The following is a 21,235-nucleotide window of genomic DNA, read 5'->3' as shown; positions in this document are numbered from 1 at the left end:
AAAGCAACTCTTGTAAGGATTCGTTTTTATTCCTTATCCTTAAGTCAAGGTAATTAATACACATGTACACACACACTTATGTGATTAGTTGATTAAATTATTTGAGATTTCTATTTGATATGTAACCTACAACAATAGTGTTGCAATTCTGAAGACTCTAAACCATACAGAAACCCATAAACTATGGAAAAATGTCATAAACTGGGAAAAATATATACCTGAATTTAATTAGATAATAGTGTATTACAATAATATAACTATGATGTGAACCTTTATACATCTAAAAATTTTCTAAAGTAATTTCACTCTCATTAATTAATCCTAAATAAAAGTATTCATGCTTCACTCAGAATTCAGGTACAGAAACAAATAATAACATTCAGATCTTTCCCCTGTTCATAGGTTTGCTCTTAGCATACTTATTCATCTTTCCTTAGAGGAGGGGATTACTTTAGCTGGGAAGTTATTGGAACATGATCCTGAAGATTAGAAGGAATGAATGAATTAATAGATTAAAAAAAAAAGGAGTTGTGTCTATATTCTCTAAAAGTCAGAAATAACTTATTCCGATTATTTTATGACTTCAGGTAGCCTTCCCTTTTCTGTTTTATTACAATTTACTAGTAGTAAATACTCTCACTAAAACAGTAATTTTCAAAGTGTGTTTCCTGGATCAGCAGTAGCAAACCACCTGAGAATTTGTTAGAAGTGCATATTCTCACAGTACACGCAGACCTGCTGAATCAGAAGTTATGGGGTTGGGGTTCTAGGAGTCTGTATTTAAAAAGCATTACAGATGATTCTGATCTACAGTAAAGTTTGAGAACCATTGGTTAAAGAAGGTGCTTATCACTACTACATCAAAACTAATGATGTTCCATATGTTGGCTAATTGAACATAATCATAAAAAAAAAATAAAGGTGCTTAGTTCTGGAGTAACAGAGTTAGGGAGAATATTGAGAATTCTCTGTATCTTCAGCGTGTCTTCAAAGAACCACCCAGCTCCCTTTTTCTTGCCCAAAATTGTTCCTCTAGATAGTCTCTTGAAGTGTTCGTGAAAGTGCTCACACCACGTGGAAGTGCTCACACCAGTTTCCTCTCTGAGTTCTTTCTGACCCAGATAAGAGGAGACAAAGTCAGGTAGTAGTGCTAATGGGTGAGGCTTTGAGGGCACAAATGATTCAGATCACACTGTTTCCAAGTTAGGAAAGAAGGAATCCTAGATTATCCCCTCATCCCTATTTAGTCACTTCACAATGCAGTACTTTAGTTTTAAATATTAGTAATATGTTGAAAATTATTCTATGATTAATGACCTTTTTGTCATTTTTGTTTTCCTCATAGATAGCAAAATGTTACTTAAGTTTTGTGGCAGAACTTTTATTATTTTAAAGCATTGTTTAATTTTTTGCTGTACATGTCTTCTGTGTAGAACAGTGTGTGTTCCTCTAACATTATATTATTATATTGATTTTGGCTTTCTTAATCAGAGCTACATTTGGTAAGAGTATATATAGTTTTGTTTCATTCAGAGTAGTTGTTACAAGAGCTACCATTATTGACCTCTCACTGTGTGCCAGGGACTGTTCTCTGCACTCCAAGTACCTAGTGCATTTAATTCTCACCGGTAGGCACTCATTTTAATTTTGTAGGCTAAGGAAGTCTAATGCCCCAAGCTTTTTACCCCTATATTTTTTCACATATACTACTTGAAGTATTTTCAAGAATGTCAAATAGTGCTTATACGAGGCCATATAACTTAACATTGAACAGTGAACTAACATAAGTAATAATGCAGGAATTGGTAAAGAATAGTAAGTGGGCTTATGAAGTGGAAAATGCCTACCTGAGCACAGCAATTTAATTGTATCACAGTGAATTCTAGTTATTGCCTTATTTGTCCAGCTTTTCAGGGAATTTTTAGGCAACTCTAGAGAACAAAGGTTAATTCTTTGTAACGGACACAATGATCCATGTAGTAGGTGTTCAAAACAATTTTCTTTCATGGATAGGATAGTCACGGAAGACAGAGCTAGAAGCCGAGTCTGTGGCCCTTGCAGGTTATAGAATTCCAGTTTCCTTTCACAGAACAGTCACTCTTCCTTTTTTTTAAGATTTATTTACTTATTTTAGAGAGAGAGCATGGTGAGGAGGGACAGAGGGAGGAGAGAGGGAATCTCAAGCAGACTCCCCAGTGAGCACAGGCAGGGCTTGATCTCATGACCCTGAGATCATAAACTGAACTGGGATCTAGAGTCCTGGGTTTAACCAACTGAACCACCCAGGCACCCCGGTCATTCTACTTTAACCGCAGTCTTTAGAGTAGCCTTATGACTGATGTGAAACTCTACAGGGTGTCCCTTCTACTGAAGCTGTTACTATTCCATGAGTTAGAATTGTACTTTTATGATTTTTCAAGATTTTAATTTAGAAGTAAAATTTATTTGACTTTTTGTACTGAATTATATTTACTAGTCTTTATGTCTTAATTTCAACAGCATCACTGCAAAACTTGAAAGAGCTTTAGAAAAAGTTGCTCCTCTTCTTCGCGAAATTTTTGTAGACTTTGCCCCATTCCTATCTCGTACACTTCTTGGCAGTCATGGACAAGAGCTATTGATAGAAGGTATGATTTCTCTCTATATTCTAATTATTTTAGTGTCCTGTAATGTATCTATTACTCATGATATAATTTGTACTTTTGGAGGAATATTTATTGCCAAAAGAATATGAAGACATTGCTTCCACAAATTCTAATAAGATATTCATACATGCTTTCTTCTTATTCATTTTGAAAAATAACATGTTTTCACAGTCAATGCTAATAACAGAATGGAGAACTTTGAAAAAGTGTTGAATTAGGAGATTCTGGGTCTGAAAATCCTAGTCTACCAGGGCTGCAGTATATCCTTCATTAGGCTGGTGTGTTTACTAAGCAGTACGCTCTAAAATTTCCTTCTAACTCTAAGAGCCATGCTTCTGTAAGTGATTTCTTATTCACATAGCATTTGTAATATGAAAATTCTTAACTGAGAAAACATAAAGAAATACTTAACCTGGAATTGATGAAGCTATTGTCTTTTACTCAACAGCAGCTTAAATGGAATGAGAAGGGAAAGCAGATAAATTAATTATGATGAAGATTTAATTAATGCACCAGTATTAGAAGAGCAGCTTTTAAAAATATGGTTATCTGAATCCTTATTTCTTTAAAAAGTTTGTTATATAAATATTCAAGAGCTTCAGAAAGGGTAATCTGTATCTAGATGATCCTCTGAGTAAATAATGGTTTAGGTACTATTCCTTGAATTTAGAAGTCTTATATATATATATTTTTTGCTTTCACTTTCTATTTACTGTCGTTTTCCTGTGATTGTTCTGTCATTGTCTCAACTGCTTTTACACAATCTGTTTCTGTCAGGTGAGACAGTAATAGTTAATAACCTGACTGGGTTTAAATCCTTGTTCTACTACTTTCTTAGCTGTCTGACCTTTGTGAATTATTTAGCCATTTTGTAACTTACATTCCTTCTATAAAATATAGTCAGTGATAGCACCTCCCTCCTAGGGTTCTTGTGAAGATTAAATTATATAATGCATATAAAGTTGTTAGAACAGTGACACACCGGTGAGCTTTTCATTTTAAAAAAACAAAAACAAAAACACTGAGTTCTTGTTCTAGCCCAAGCATTTTCTTAGGTACTTGGAATATGTTAGTATATAACAAAGATGTGGAATCTAAAAAAGGAAACAAATGAAAAAACAAAAGCAGAAACAGACCCAAAAATACAGAGAAAAAACTGTTGGTGGCCAGAGGAGAAGGGGATGGGGAATCGACAAGATGGGGGATGGGGAGTGGCAGGCAGGCTTCTAGTTATGGAATGAATAAGTCACGGGGATGAAAGGTTACAGCATAGGGAATATAGCGAGTAGTATTATAATAGCGTTGTACAGTGACAGTTGGAAGCTACATTTGTGGCGAGCATAGCATAACATAACATATAAAGCTGTCAAATCACTATGTTGTACACCTGACACTAATGTAAAAGTGTGTGTCAACTATATAAAACAACAAAAAAAAACCAACCTATTTAATAAATCGCCCTCTTTAAAACTGCAACCCGACTCTGCCATTTTTAGAATCCCAAACCACTGTGTTGAATTTATCTTTTAACAGCATTTAATATCTTCTAACATGCTCTATAATTTTAAATAGACCAATGGTAAAAATTACATTTAAGCAAAGACCGGAAGGAGGTGAGTCATACAGCTTACTAGAAAAGCGTCCTAGACAGAATATTTAGTGCAATGACCCCGTAACATGTGTTACTTTACCATAAGAAAAAAATTAATAAACATTATTGAAAAAATAAATCTTAAATGTTTCCTCATTCACTAAAAGTCTTTTATTTTTTCTGTATTTATATATATATTTTCCTAAAAAGATTTGACAAATTTATATAAGAAATATATAAATAGTGGTCCAAGACATGCTGAAATAAACAGAGAATAAATTTAGAAATGTTAGTAATGGGTCCTTGTAGTGTTATTAAAACTGGGACACAAATCAGCACTAAGTTTTCTGGCAGCCAAAGCAAAGAAGGGATTATTTTAAGTTGTAAGACCCACGTTCCTGGTTCCTCAGTGACAGTTTGCGACAATTTGAAGCTCTAAGGAATTACTGTCAGATAACTTTTAACTGCTCTGTGTTGGTCAGGAAAGATACCCACATAGATAGCCCCTTTCCAGAATTTTCTATGACCAGGCATCTGGACTCTTTCTTATTTCTTCCCAACACTCCAGTGAGACGGTAGGAGAAAAGGCTGGGTAGGTAATTGAGAGCTGTTTTTCTTGGACTTCCGTAAGTTTAACCAAAATATTCTGAATTGAGTTGAAAGAGTTTTAAGAATACACCTCTTCGATTTTTAAAAAAATGATTCTGCTAAAAAGGAAACATTGGAATATGTTATATGTTGAAAGTTCTTTGTGTTCATCTGGCAGAATACAATTTTATATTGTAACTTTTCTGCATTGAAAGAGTTTATTATATCCCATTTTTAGAACTATGTGGATGTGATGTTCATATCCCTTTTTGTGTTAAAAGTATTGTATTTAATAAAATGATGATAGTAAATGGCAGAATTTTAGATTTTGAGGTGTATTTTTTAAATAGAAGGTTGACACACTTACAATATGTCCTTCAAATTTCTGCCAATCAGTACAATCCAAAAATCTAGAAACATCTGCTGTATAATAGAACAACATTCTGTATCCCTCACAATTTAGTTATAACTTTCCTTTTCAGACTCAAATAGTCTTTGTCCTCTTGTATAGAAGACATTAATTAAACATGAAAACAAGTTACACGTTATTACATTTCCTTGTTTTTGTACAACTCTTCTTCTGCATTGGATCTTTTACCTTTTTTCTCTCCCTCAGATTATTCTCATCCTTTGAATCCTGTTTCAGATTCCTTAAGTCTAATTAATGTCTTCTTTTCTGTGATCCTGTGCCATTTTATTTATATAATTTTGATAAAATTATTCATCACTTATAAATAGGAAGTATCTTATTGTTTATATTGTATATCCTAGCTTAATTTGGTACATAATATTCAATATTTTTTCCTTATGCTTGACTAGAACATTATTTTTGTTACTAATATTGGTAGAGGTAAGTTTTGAAAATAAGGTGGTAAGACAGGTAAAATGTTGTGTTCTAAGAATTCCCAGTATCGATGAGTCATCCATACCCGTGAACTGGCTGCTATGCTCATCCAAGGTCTGTTCTTGCTCTCCACCTCAGCCTCTGGAAATACATGTCCTTTCATGTTCTCATTCTTGAACACGTATTCTTGATCATTCTTTCTTCTTCCCTATCCTCCATTTCCCTCCTTTCTCTCATTTGAAACACTATTCCTCTCCTCTGAAAAGAAAAGCTGTCAAACTATTATAAAGGACTCAGGAGATGTACATGATAAAAATATCTTTATGGTAGCCATTGAATATTTAAAAATAGTGCTTATGATGAATAAACCCCATTGCTTTTGACTTCATCATATATATCTAAATGGTAGGAACAAAGCTGGATTTAGATAACTGAAGATATTTTATGTCCTATGAAAAAGGAAGGCAATTATTAATTTCGAGTAATCGTAAAGTGTATTCGAATTGCATCTTTATTTGTTTTATATTCATTTGTTCTTAATTTACACTTGTATTCATGTAGTTTTTTTATAAAATAATCATTGATACTGTATTGTCTATGTCCTTTAAAATACAAGCTAAAATAGTGTTCTTTCATTTTCTTAATTTGTCTATCACTTTTATTAGTCAACCTGTGTTAAATTACTATTGTATGATTCTAGAGTACTCAGTATAGTACATACATTTTAAGGTCACTCATTGACAGTACTTATTTTTATGTACCTTTTGGTGTATATGTGCATTCTCTTGGCAATAATTAAGGGTTTTTGGAGACAGTGGTTATTAGGAGTTTAGTGAACTTTCCCTAAGAAAATTCTAGCTCTTAAATTTGCAAACTAATGCGTAAAAATTAGAGTCGGTTTGTATGCAAGTATCAAAATCCGCCAGCTCAAGATGACAAAACAACTCTCAGTCCAATGGTTATATTTTTTTGGTTTGATGCAGTAATGGGGGATGCACTTCAGCGCTCCAGTTGGGGATTGGGGGCTGTCAGGAAGCAGATTAGATCTTGCTAATTTTTATTCAGGAGTGTAAGAACTACAGGGAGCCTAGAGTTATCACTAGAAATAAAGAAGCAGTAGTCACCTAAGTTAATTAGAAGAGAAAATGTTTAGGGGTGTGGGTGCGTGTGTGTGTGTGTGAGCGAGCCTAGTGTCCTTTACTCTGTCTTAGTGCACCATAACAGAGGGGTCCTGAGAAATCACTGTTTATATTCTGTGAGCATTATTTGTGTTTCGTTGAGAACTCACAAGAGTATTAAAGGTAACTTAATTATGATGAGGATACAGCAGAAAGTCTTACAGCATCCAAAGACAGGAAATGAAAACAGGTAGGCGTCAGGCAGCCTGAAATGGAAGAGGAGAGTCAGTACCAAGGCTACTCCCTTTGACTCTCAAGGCAACTTTATAGCCTTCTATCCTTGCTTCTCTCTCCGCATATCAACTCAATTTTTTGTTTCTTTTCCTGATCAACTTCATGTTTTTTAGTCATCGGAACTTGGCCCAGTATAGTACCCACCTTGACTACAAATGTGCTTTTAATGTAAATGTCTTTCATCATTTGACTGTAGTCACTGTATGTGAAGAGAGGATCTGAGTGGCTCAGCCTTGGGTTTGGTGTCTACCTCAGTTACAGTCAGCTAAGATTGGGGTAGATGGGAAGGGTGAAGTTGAATGTAATATATAGGCTGCCTCTTTTAGAAGCTATATATATAAGTTGAAACATCTTAGATGGTAGCAATGCAGGAAATGTTATACTAAAGTGTCTATTACACTTTTGGTGACATTAATAAATGTTTTATTAAAGTCATAATACTCAAGAATATTTAAGTTTCCAAGACTAGCATTTATTTTTATTTTTTAAAGATTTATTTATTTGTCAGAGAGAGAGAAAGAATGAGTGGGCACATGCAGGGGGAGGCGGCAGCGAGAGAAGCAGGCTCCCTGCTGAGCAAGGAGCCCAATGTGGGACTCTGTCCCAGCACCCTGGGATCATGACCTGAGCCAAGCCAGATGCTTAACTGACTGAGGCACCCAGGCGTCCCTAGCATTTTTTAACTAATAGCATGGAATTTCCACTCAACCAAATGAGAACATCATTGAAATGGTATTATAAAAAGAATGACCCTAATCAAGAAGCCCAGTTCACCCTTGGATCATTCATAGTAATAATATGGCCACATAATTAGAAAAACTTGCATATGTTTATCTTAATTCAAAAATTATAGATTGAAATGTATTTTCAGAAGTTATTTTAAAATGGCAATAATACAAAAAAATGTACATGGCAGATTCGGTGTAAATGGTAATGAGAGGCATACTTTTTAAATAACCGTGAATTCCTCCATGAAAAACAGATAGAACAATAGATGTTGAAACAATAACTACAGCAGCATCAAATGAACAATTACAACCAAAATAGCGACAAGGTATCCCATCAATACTCCAAAATATGACCAGGTGGAGATGCAAGAGCTACAGCACATGGATTAGCAGAGGCCAGCGAGAAAGTGGTGGGAAGCAAGATGGCATCTGAGGAAACTGGTCTACAGATACTCACTGGTAAACCCAGAGAGCTTATTGGAGAACAGCAGCTAAAATAGAGAGGGCTTTTGCACACTATCATAGCAGATGAGTCCAAGGGTTCCATGGTAAAGCTGGAAGGGACTAAGCCATCTAGGCCCCATAAGTAATTAACCAACTAGAGTTCACCAAAGACAAAGCCCCACATTGAGAAGAAACTGCTATGAATAGAATCCAAACTGAGCAACAGAAGGGCAAGAAAGACGAAGACAAAGTCCACATAAACCTGGGTTGTGAACTCAGGCAGAGCTGATAGTTCTCAGAAGGTAGGTTGTCATATTTTTGAAAACAAACAGAAGAGGGATCACTAGAACCTGAAGAAAGAGGGAAAAGACCTATCCTATAAGTTTGGGTAAATTAATTTCACATAAAATAATAACCAACAAAAAGTATCATAATCCTACATATTACAACAAGAAAAATGAGAATACGTAGAATATACCTCCTCAGACCATTGAGCAGGCCAGAAAAAAAAGATGAAAAGTACTTAAATGAGCTAAAAAGGCATTAGAAAAGATACAGGATATGAAAGAACAATTTATATCAGAATGTAGAGAATCTCACAAATGTGGTAATACAGAATTTAGGAAAGAATTGAAAATAAAGAGAAAATAACTTTAGAAATGAAAACTAAGAAGAAATAAAGAGGTGTATAAACTCAACAGATAAGGCTATAAGAGATAAGGTAGAAAAAGATAAATTATAAATTTTAAAAAAGGACTAAACATACTAGAAAAGATGAAAGTGAAAAGGACAGATTTAGAATATCGAACATATGTATGAGTTTCCAAAGAAGAAAACCAAAGAAAAGAACTCTAAAATAATAGGATCAGTAATTCAAGGAAACTCCTGGAATTTGGGGGGAAAAAAAAAGAGAGAGAGATATTTTTAAAATATGTATTTAGAAAGCACACTGACTGTGTGAAAAAATTACTCAGGCAACCAATATTGAGACATATTCTAGTAAAATCAATGAACTTTAAAGGAAAAGAAAAGCCATTTACAGCATCTAGATTAAATGCAAATTAACTTATAGGGGAAAGAGAATCAAATTGTCATCATACTTCTTTGACAGACATATTTTCTACCAGAAGAAAACGAAGTAGGATATTTAAGGTAGTCAAGGAATGAAAATGACTGCCAAACTGGTTCACATATAGAGACTGCACATAAACTATTACAAAGCAAGAACTGAGGGAACATTATTCCTATGAAGCTCTCCTGAGGAATGTACTGTAGAATAAGTGTCAGGCAACCAAAGTGACTGTAGAGTGTAAACATAAGGACTCATGATAACCATCAAATATACATATATTTTGGAGAACTAACCATTTAGTTAGTTTCCTATGAGGGAGAATGTGGTATATAATGGCTATATGCTCTGAAAACTGAAAAAAGTAGGAGGACAATAATTATATTTGTAGTGGCATTATTGATATTTTTATAACACTGTTGCATAATGTTGTATAAAACAATTAGTAATTATTGATATTCTAATTGTTTTATCTTGAAAATCAAGATTCTCATTAAATAAAGGAAATTCAGATATAAAATACAGTTTAAGCAAAAATCATTTAGTTTGAATTTGAATGGGACATTATAAAAGCTTAATTATTATGTAAACACACACACACACACTCACATATGTACTTTAGTCCCGTGTACTGTTTCATCAAGTTAGTAGCAGTGAGTGTATCTGGAGTCCAGATTGCAGTCTTGAAATATCATTTGCCAATGAAAGAAGCCATTTTCTGGGAGAAATGGATGATTTCAGGGCTTGAACAGTAAGTGCTCATGATTTGCCTGCAACATTTGGTGATACCAAAACCAAGGAAGATATCAAACACTGTCAAAAAGACTCAGGAGCTAACTCGAAGACACATTTATTGGCCGAAGATAGGGCATTTTGAGCATCAGTAAATTAATAACTGCAACGCATCAAAATACATGGATGTATTTAAATCTCTAAGTCATAAGAATGATTTTTAAAATGACTTGGTTGAATTTAGAATATAGGGAACCAACTCATTGTTTTAAAAACTGATCAGTAAAGGGAAAAATTTATCCTGTTATTCCTTTGCAAGTTATATCACTTATGTTATCAAATCATTAATGAGGAGAGTCTTCTTTTTATAGAAATATAAATATATCTGATAAATGATGGATATTTGGATTAGATCATTTACATTTAGCAAGCTCTCAGGAAATAATAGATCATAGGTAACATCAGTCGCTGCTAACACCACAGAAGGAGAGGCAAATAGACAACCAGATGGAGAAAACGCTATCACCCATCAAGACTAACTGGCCAGTCTAACTAACTAACTAATTAATTAATTAAAGCTGAATCTGATTGATTCTATATATCCAACATGTTAAACTGTGCCATGAGAATTTTGTCATCAAAATTAACACTGGTGGAAATTCTGCACTACAAATATCTTGGTTTCTTCAAAATAATTTATATAAGAAAAGAAGAGATGAGGGGATCTGTAGCTTAAAAGAGCTTTGAAAGATATCTCAAAAGATCAGTAAAATTGAATTGTTTATACGTATAACTCTATCATTTGGGTGATAAACTTAAAAAAAAAACAAAGCGAGAAATGCCTGGTTGGCTCAGTTGCTTAAGGGTCTGCCTTCGCCTCAGGTCATGATCTTGGGTCCTGGAATCAAGTGCTGCATCAGGCTCCTTGCTCAGCAGGGAGCCCGCTTCTCCCTCTGCCTCTGCCCCACCCCCTGCTTGTGCTCGCTTTCTCTCCCTTTCTCTCTGTCAAAATAAATAAATAAAATCTTTTAAAAAATGATTATCATGGGGGCACCTGGGTGGCACCTGGGTGGCACGGTTAAGCGTCTGCCTTCGGCTCAGGGCGTGATCCTGGCGTTATGGGATCGAGCCCCACATCAGGCTCTTCCGCTGTGAGCCTGTTTCTTCCTCTCCCTCTCCCCCTGCTTGTGTTCCCTCTCTTGCTGGCTGTCTCTATCTCTGTCAAATAAATGAATAAAATCTTTAAAAAAAAATGATTATCATGAAAACTAGGTAATGGTTTGTTAAAAGTAAGGAGAATAGCACAAGACACAAGGAGACTTTTTTGGGGTTATTTGGCAAAAGTCTGTTTCTTCGGCTATGTAGTGGTTTTAAGGGTGTTCATCCTAAAAATTCATTAATGTTTTTATGCATTTTACTTATCGGTGTTATATTTTACAGAAGTATTTTAGTGTTCTCTAAGAAGAAAGTTTTAAAAAGTTTTTAATGACATTAAAGACATAAACAATGGGGAACTATATCATGTTCATGGTAGGAAAATGATCTCACAAAGAAGTAATTTCTGCCCATGATAATCCATCACTTTGAATAAAAACTTGTTTTCAAAAATCTCAAATTATTTTCATGGAATTTGGTGAGTTTTTCTCTTAAGTTTCTATAGTTGAAAGAAGGGTTGAAAATAACCAAAATAACTTTGAAGATGAGCAAGCTATTGTAATTTTGAAAGAGTATAATGGCCCAGGACTAAACAGATCACTATGTCAGAATAAATGTCCAGAAACAGATCCCAACTCAGAGGGACAGGGCTGTGACAGAGCTGTCATTACAAAAGGAGACAGCTGAACAATGCAATAAATACAGCTAGATCAAATGGAAATCTTTTTGGTAAATAAACTAATTGAATCCCTTCCTCACTAAATACACAAAAAGTCATACTGCGGTGGTTGAAAAAGCAAAACTTCAAATCCTATAGAAGAAAATACAGGACAGTATCTATATTGCCAAAGTAAAAAAATTTCTTTAGACCAAAAAAATAAGCATAAAATTCAATGGCTGATAAATTTGACCATTTAAAAATTACTTTGGTTTATCAAAAGACACCATTAAGAAGTGAAAAGATAGAGTGACATCAGCAAGATGCTGAACCAGAAAGCTTCAGACCTTTGTTCCTCCATAGAAACACTGAATAAACAACAATATACAGACCAAAAGAGCTTTATTAAAACTGTAGGAACCAGTCAAGAAACTGCTGCTACCAAGCAAATACTCTAAAAGTTAGAAATCCCATAGTATTTTGTTTCTTTTGTGCCACCTGCTCCCCAGTGCAGCATGACATGCATGATCAAGAGGAAATCACTGAATTCCCATTTCTTCCCTTGGAATGACAGGGAAAGAGTGCAGGTTCCTTGCAGAATTCTAGATTGTCTGGTGGCTGTGCAAAAGACTAATTTCTGTCTTGTCTGTCTCAAAGCAATGATGGAAATGGTGACAACATTTCAATAATAGTTTAAAGGCTACTAAACGTAGTGGTAGGTAACATGGCATGTTATTGATGCAGGAGTTATACAGTCCTGTGGGGAGTTGGGGGCATGAGATTATGGGGAAAGTTTTGAGAGGATCCTGAGCCTTTAAGCCAGCCAGCCAGTGAAGGTCTTCCCTTACACAAAAGCAGTTCATAAAGATTGGAGGACGTGACTTTTTCAAATGCCCAGATTTCAACAAAAGTTCATAAGCTACTCAAAGAACAGGGAAACATGACCATTTCAAATGAAGGAGTAAGTTTCCAAAAACTGATCCTAAAGAAATTCAGTCCTCTGATATATATGACAAAGGATTTTTTTAGCCTGTTTAAATATGCTTAATGAAATAAAAGGAAACACAGACTGACAACAAAATCATGAAAATATTTTGTTAACAAAAGGAGAATATCAGCAAAGAGATATTTAAAAAGAACCAAACAAATTTGGAGGCTTAAAAATGCAATAGCTCAATTGAAAAATTCACTAGTGGTTCAAGAACAAACTTGATGAGACAAATGAAAGAGTTAGTGAACTTGAAGATAGATCTTTTGAAATTACTAAGTTAGAGGAGCAAAAAGAAAAAAGAATGAGACAATTGAACAGAACCTATGGGATTTATGGTATATCATCAGACAGACCAAGATAGGCATTATGGCAGTCCCAGAGAATGTATTTGAAGAAATAATGGCTGAAAACTTAATACAATTTTATGAATCCAAACACACACACGCACACCAAGATACATTATAATCCAAGCAAGGAAAGTTGAAGACAAAGAGAAAAATCTTGAAAGCAATGAGAGAGAAGTCACTTGTCACATACAAAGAAGCTTCTCTAAGATTGTCAGCAGATTTTTCAGCAATAACCTTGTACACCAAAAAGCAGTGGGATAATATATTTTTAAAAAATACCATTAATCGAGAAGACTATATCCAACACAAATGTCTTCAAAACTAGAGGAGACAGAATTGCCCAAATAAACAAAAACTAAGAGAATTCGTTGTCGCTAGACCTAATCTAGAAGAAATGGTAAAGACAGTCCTTCCACCTGAAGCAAAAGGACAATAACTTGAAGACACCAGAAATGGTAAAGTTCTCCCATAAAGGTAAATATATGGACAAGTAAAAAAACCTGTATTATTCTAATTTTGGTTCATAACTCCACTTTCAATTCTTTTATAGGATTTGAAGGACAAAATCATACAAATAACTATAAATCTTTGCTAATGGGTACACAATATATAAAGATGTTATTTGTGACAACAACATAAATCATAGGGGGCATTGCAGTGATGTAAAGTAGTTTTTGATGCAGTGTAAGTTGTTGAGTTTAAAACAGTTTAACTTTAAGATATTTTATGTAATCCCCATGGCTACAAAGAAAATATCTATAGAATTCATGCAGAAGAAATTTAAAAGGGGATCAAAGCACATCATTAAAAAAATTAAATGCAAAGAATGTCAGTAAGGGAACAAATAAGGGACCAGAATGCTTTAAAACATACAGAGCACAGTTCACAAAATGGCAGTAGGAAGTTCTACCTTATTAGAAATTACTTAAAATGTTAAGTGTATTAAATGCTCCAATCAAAAGATGTAGATTGGCTGAATGAATTACAAAGGAAAACAGAGTTCAGTTAAATTCTGTCTACAACAGATTCCCTTTAAATCTAAGCAAACACAGATAGAAAATGAACGGGTGGAAAAAAGATATTCTATGCAAGTAGTAACCAAAACAGAGCAGAGGTGTGTATACTGTAATATAAGACAAAATAGACTTTTAACTAAAAAACTGTTATGAGACAAAGAAAGATAATGCATAAGGATAAAAGGATCGATTTGCTAAGAACATATAACAATTCCAAGTTTTTTATGTATCAGACAAGAGTTCCTAAATATATCAAATGGAAATTGAAGAATTGAAGGGAGAAATAAGGAGGATCTATAATATTAGCAGGATATTTCAGTACCTCATTTTCAATAGTGGATAGAATAGCCAGACAGAAGGTCGTTAAGGAAACAGATGACTTAAACAATGCTTATAGACCAGTTACACCGTACAGACATGTGCAGAATTCTACCCACAGCAACAGAATACATCTTTTTCTCAAGGGCACATGCAGCATTTTTCAGGATAGACTGTTGGTTAAACCACAGAATAAGTCTTAATATATTTAAAGTGATTGAAGTCCTACAAAGTATCTTTTCTGTTCACAGTGGAATAAAACTAGAAATCAATAGCAGCAAGAAAATTGGCAAATCCGCAAAATGTTGGAAATTAAACAACACACCCTAAATAACCATGACAGCAAAGAAGAAATTATAAAAGGAAATTAGAAAAGATCTTGAGACAAATGAAAAGTGAAACACAGCATACCAAAAGTACAATGTGTGCAAAACAGAGCTCATAGGGAAATTTGTAGTTGTAAAAGTTTTTACATTGAAAAGAGAAAGATATATCAAAGCATTACCTAACTTTTCACCTTAAAGAACTAGTAAAAGTAGAACAAACTAAACCCCATGCTGACAGAAAAAAGGAAATAATAAATATTTGAGGAGAGATAAAATAGAAAATGGAAAAATAATAGAAAAGATCAACAAAACCAAGATTTGGTTCTTTGTAAAGATCAACAAAATTGACAAACCCTTAGTTAGATTAACCAAGACAAAAAGAAAGAAGGCTTAACTAAAATCAGAAATGAAAATGGGGATATTACATCCGACATTATTAACATAAGAAGGATTATATGAGAATACTATGAACAACTGTATGACAACAAATTGGATAACCTAGATGAAGTGGATAAATTCTTAGAAACACACAGTTTACACATACTGAATCACGGAGAAATAGAAAATCAGAGCAGACCCAAAACGAGTAAGGAGATTGAATCAGTAATCAAAAATCTCCCACCAAAGAAAAGCCTAGGACCAGATGGCTTCAGTGGTACATTATTCCAGATGTTTAAAGAATACAATCAGTTCTCCTCAGAGTTTTCCAAAAAATTGATGTGAATACATTCAAACTTACATGAAGCCAGCATTTCCTGGTGCCAAAACCAGACAAAGACATTAAAAGAAAATACAGAACCAAATCCTTTATGAAAACTGATGCAGAAATCCTCGTCAAAATACTAGCAAATCGAATTCAGCAGCATATTAAAGAGGATTATACATATGACCAAGAGGGATATACTCCTAGAACACAGGATTGTTCACATAGGAAAATTGGTAAATGTAAGACACCACAGTAACAGAATAAAGGAAAAAAAAACTTATAATATCTCAATTGATGCCGAAAAAGCATTTGACAAATTCAGCACACTTTCATGATAAAAACAACAAACTAGGAACAGAAGGAAACTAACTCAACATAATAAAGACCATATATGAACAACTCACAGCTAACATACTTAATGGCAAAAACCTGAAAGCTTTTATTTTAAGATCAGGAACAAGATAAGGATACCCACTTTTACTAGTTCTATTCAACATAGCACTGGAAGTCCTAGTAAGAGTAATTATGTTTAAAAAAAAAAAAGGCATCAAAATTGTAAAGGAAAAAGTAAAATTATCTTTGTGTGTATATGACATGATCTTATGAATAGAAAACGTAAATATTCTACAAAATACCTGTTAGTGAATTCAGCAGTGTTTTAGGATACAAAATCAACACTCCAAAAATCAGTGGTATTTCTATAAATGAACACTGAAAAATATGAGAAGGAAATTAAGAAATCAATTCAATTTACAATAGCATCACAAAGAATAAAATATTTAGGCATAAAATTAGCTAAAAAATATTTATACACTGGAAACTATAAAACACTAGTGAGAGAAGAAATAAATAATTGGAAAGACAGACCATATATCCTACTTTCTGATTTCAAACCTTATTACAAAGCTACAGTAACCAAACAGTATGGTAAGTGGCATAAACACAGACATATAGACCAATGGGATAGAATCTCTGGCTCAGAAATGAACTCTTGCATACATGATCAAATAATTTTCAACAAGGATTCCAAGACCATTCAATGGAGAAAGGACAGTATTGTCAACAAATCATGTGAAAATGTGGTGTCCATATGCGAATAAGTGAAGTTGAACCCTTAGCCTTACACCTTGTACAAAATTAACTCAAAATAGATCAAAGATCTAAATATAAGACCTAGGGCACCTGGGTGGCGCAGTCGTTAGGCGTCTGCCTTCGGCTCAGGGCGTGATCCCGGCATTACGGGATCGAGCCCCACATCAGGCTCCTCTGCTACGAGTCTGCTTCTTCCTCTCCCACTCCCCCTGCTTGTGTTCCCTCTCTCGCTGGCTCTCTCTCTGTCAAATAAATAAATAAAATCTTAAATAAATAAATAAATAAATAAATAAAAGACCTAAAACTATAAAACCTTTAGAAGAAAACATAGAGGTAAAATCCCATGTCATTGGATTTGGCAATGACTTCTTGGATATGATACCAAAAGCACAGGGAACAAAAATAAAAATAAATAAACTGGGCTTCATAAAAATTAAAATCTTCTGTGCATCAAAGGACACAATCAACAGTGTAAAAAGGCACCCTACCATTAGGGAGAAAATATTTGCAAACCGTGTCTATTGAAGGGTTAATATCAAGAATGTATGAAGAACTACATTTCAATAAGAAAAACATAAATAACTAATTTTAAAATGGGCATATTAAAGCCATGAGGTATCACCTCATACCCCTTAAGATCGCTACTATCAAAAACCCATAAAATAACATGTTGGCAATAGTGCAGAAATTGGAAACCTTGAACACTGTCAGTGGGAATGTAAAATTGTGTAACCAGTATGGAAAACAGCATGGTGGTTCCTCAAAAAATTGAAAGTAGAATTATCAAATGAATCAGCAGTTCTGCATCTGGTTATATTAAAAGAATTGGAAGCAAATCTCAAAGGTATATTTGTACACTCATGTTCATAGTGGCATTATTCAAAATAGCCAAAGGGTAGAAGCACCCCGAGTGACTACATATAGATGAATGGATACACAGAATGTGATATATACATACAGTGGAATATTATTCAGTCTTAAAAAGGAGGAAAATTCTGACTTGCTACAATATGGATGTACCCTCAAGGACATGCTAGGTGAAATAAGCAAGTCACAAAAGACTGTATGATTCCCTTTATAAGAAATATCTGGAATAGTGAAATTTAAGGAAACAGAAAGTAGAGTGGTCACTTGCAGGGGAAGAGGGAGAAACAGGAGGTTGTTTAATGGTAATAGAGTTCCAGTATTGCAAGATGAAAAATTCTGGAGATTGTTTGCAAACATTGTGGATATACGTAACACTTAAAAGTGGCTAAGATGGAAATTTTAATGTTATATGTATTTTGCCACAATTTTTTAAAAAGTGAAAACTACCCACAGACTGGGAAGATGTACTTCTAACACCAGTAATCGAAAAAGTAGATATAACCAGGTTATACAAAAAAACTACCAATCAATAAGAAAATCATAATTCCATAGAATAGTAGATAACTTGCAGATGAGGAAAATGCAGATGGCCAATAAACATTGTAAAAAAATTGAAGTTTAACCTTATTTTTAATTAGGTAAATGGTACAAAATCTGTATTTGTATCCAGTTGGTTAAAATTTTATATTTAGAACCCATCCCATTGGAACAAAATGTATTTTTAAAACCCATGTGTTAAGGGTATAGAAGTGTAAATTAATGCAAACACTTTGAAATATAATTTTACACTATCTTATAAATTTGAAGTGTAAGTTACATTGACTTAGCAATTTTATCTGTGTATATATATATATATCCTCAAGTAATTTTTGCTTATGTACACAAGCAGATGTAGATATAAAATGTTTTTAGCAATAATGTTGTGGCCAAGGAAAAACTGGAAGCAAAGTAACTGTTCACGAACACAAGAGGGGACAAATGAATGGTATTGTTGTATAATGCAGTAGTATGCCATAGTGAAATGCAATTTCATGAAAATATTGACCAAAAGAGCTTAACACATGGATAATGACAGTACTATATCTTATTTAGAAATTCATTTGTATATGGTAAAATTTTTAAAATTTGATTCAAGATGGTTAATTTGCAATAGTTTTTTATCCTAGAGAAATGGGATCAAGGAGGGTTACACAAGTGCTTCAAGTCTATAATTTTTATTCCTTAAACTGGGTATTGATTATCAAAGCATTAGCAGGGTTCAACAAACTATGGCTTGACAACCAAATATACTAGCCCTCTGTTTTTGTAAATAAAATCTTATTGGAACCCAGGTATGCCATTCTTTTATGCATATCTAAACTGCTTTTTTGTTGCAATGGCAGAGTTGATTGATTCAGTCAGAAACTAATAGCCCACAAAGCCTAAAATATTTTCTGACTTGTAGAGAAAAATTGCTTACCCTTGATCTATACCAATAGGCCTTTCAGTATTCCTGTCAACAACAGAAAGAATAAAGAAATAGTGTATTATGATTATTTGTTGTTTTGTGTACACATCTGATGAAGTTATAAAGGCTGTTTGTGGTCCAGGATGAGGAAAAAATCGTGAATAAAGTTGATTGATTCCCAGTTTTTTAGTTGTAGACATGGAGTTGGAAAATTTTCAAGTCACATACATTATTTCTTTCTCAAGATTCAAACCATAGTATTACCAATTACATCCTATAATTTTCTATCTCTTTTATAACCAACTCATTATCTAAGTTTTTAGTTAGCTAAAAATAACGAATTAAACATGACCTTATTTCTCCACCTTTTTGCATAAATGATGACAATAGTACACATAAGAACCTTACCCCTAGATAAATGTATTTAGTTGTTACTTGTTTAATTCTAACTAGAATCTTCAGGGGTAGTATTTTTATTATAGAACTGTTAAACAATTAAATTCTAGAGTTTTCAAAAATATAAGTTTCTATAGTTTTTATTCTTTTTGATAGCAATATCAATATAAATAATACTTTTTTGTATTCTTGAAATCAGAGCTGACAAATTTTTCTAAGTTAAAAAAATAATAGTTTAACTCTTAATATTATGTCTTTTGCTTCTAATCATGTTATTTAAATTTAAAAATATTCAGGGTGGATGCAGCAAATATATTTCATTCCTGAAAAAAAAAAGATGCTGTTGCAGTGTTATATCTAAAAGTTCACATAGATAAATCTATAAACTGGATTCTAAAAGTCAAATGCTTATTAAAGATTATATATGTTAATATATTTTCGACACTAACAGTCCTGAATTTTCAGTTTTAGTCTTGGTGATTCTTTTTTTTTTTTTTTTTTAGATTTTATTTATTTATTAGACAGAGATAGAGACAGCCAGTGAGAGAGGGAACACAAGCAGGGGGAGTGGGAGAGGAAGAAGCAGGCTCATAGCGGAGGAGCCTGATGTGGGGCTCGATCCCAGAACGCCAGGATCACGCCCTGAGCCGAAGGCAGACGCTTAACCGCTGTGCCACCCAGGCGCCCCTAGTCTTGGTGATTCTTGCCAGTACCTGTACTACTTCTGGGAGATAACATGGTACCGTAGTAATCTAATTTTTCTCACGATTTCTATTAAAATTGATGTTTGAAGAGTAACAATAGATGTGACAACTGTGGTTATGTCTAGAGACTATTTGAGATATTTTTTGAGAACATGTGATTAGTTTGAATTTTTGCACAAATTTGACTGAGTTTTTAATGCACAAGTTGATGGTGTAATCTGAAGGAAATGGAAAGCAAACTTAGGTAAGTCCTACACTAGATGTAGATGAATCTAACAACAACGACAAGAAAACCACATTGGGAGAAATTATATATTAAAGGGTTAACCATATTTGTAGCTCATTCTTAAGGAATTAAAAAAACAATGTAGTATTGATCTTGAGAATGGTGAGATGGATTATTATGTTTTCTCTGTGTTTCACAGAGATCTGATTAATACAAAGAAAATCGGTATTCTAACATGTAAAAGGAAAAATCTCCCAATTTTTTTTATTTGGATGAATAATTATAATTTTCCAACATCAGATTGTGAGATAACAATCTAACAGCATTTATCTTATGCTGTTAGATAACAATCTAACAGCATTTATCTTATAAGATAAGATAATTATCTTATCCATAAGCTCAATATTCATAAGTTTTATCTCAAAATGGAATTATAAGCAATTTTTATAGATTTTCATTTTTAATATTCTTATTTCTAATGAATTTTGCATGTATTGCAAATTTTCATTTCAAAGATTTAGCATTTTTCTTTGTTTTCTGGATGTATCTTAAATCCAGAAGTACTCTAGAACAAAAGTTTGCAAACTTTTTCTTTAAGGGTAAGACGGTGGACCAACAGTCTATCTCATATACTCTTTGTGTTTTGTGTTGTTTGTTTTCTCAACCCTTTAACAATGTAAACTCTGTTCTTAGCTTATTGGCTATACAAAAACAAGCTGCAGGCTGGATTTGGCTGAAGTTTGCCAACCCCACGCTAGAGTAAGAGCTAATAGCATCATCAAAAGAAAAATTAAATTTAGACACTATTGATAACAGTAGGTTATTTATTTTCATTTAATTGGCTATGATTATTATATTATATAATGGTGTAGCTTAAAAGTCTCATACAGTATCATAGGTTCCTTTCTAACTAAGCCCTCACAAGGTTTTCCT

The 21,235-nt window shown here is 33.6% G+C and overlaps 1 protein-coding gene across 6 annotated transcripts in view; it reads left to right on the top strand.

The window, feature by feature from the left end:
- Nucleotides 1–21,235, top strand: part of NBEA (neurobeachin) — a 662,109-nt gene that overhangs the window by 269,015 nt on the left and 371,859 nt on the right. For all 6 annotated transcript variants that reach the window (XM_048215508.2, XM_048215507.2, XM_048215504.2 and 3 more), the window contains exon 33: nucleotides 2,500–2,627. In XM_048215508.2, the coding sequence (XP_048071465.2) occupies nucleotides 2,500–2,627 (128 nt within the window). The remainder of the gene's footprint in view (nucleotides 1–2,499; nucleotides 2,628–21,235) is intronic.

The sequence above is a fragment of the Ursus arctos genome, unplaced genomic scaffold (assembly GCF_023065955.2).
Source record: "Ursus arctos isolate Adak ecotype North America unplaced genomic scaffold, UrsArc2.0 scaffold_10, whole genome shotgun sequence".
Classification (NCBI taxonomy): Eukaryota; Metazoa; Chordata; class Mammalia; order Carnivora; family Ursidae; genus Ursus; species Ursus arctos.
The sequence above is the reverse complement of the archived record's forward strand: the minus strand, read 5'-3'. Positions and strand labels throughout refer to the sequence as shown.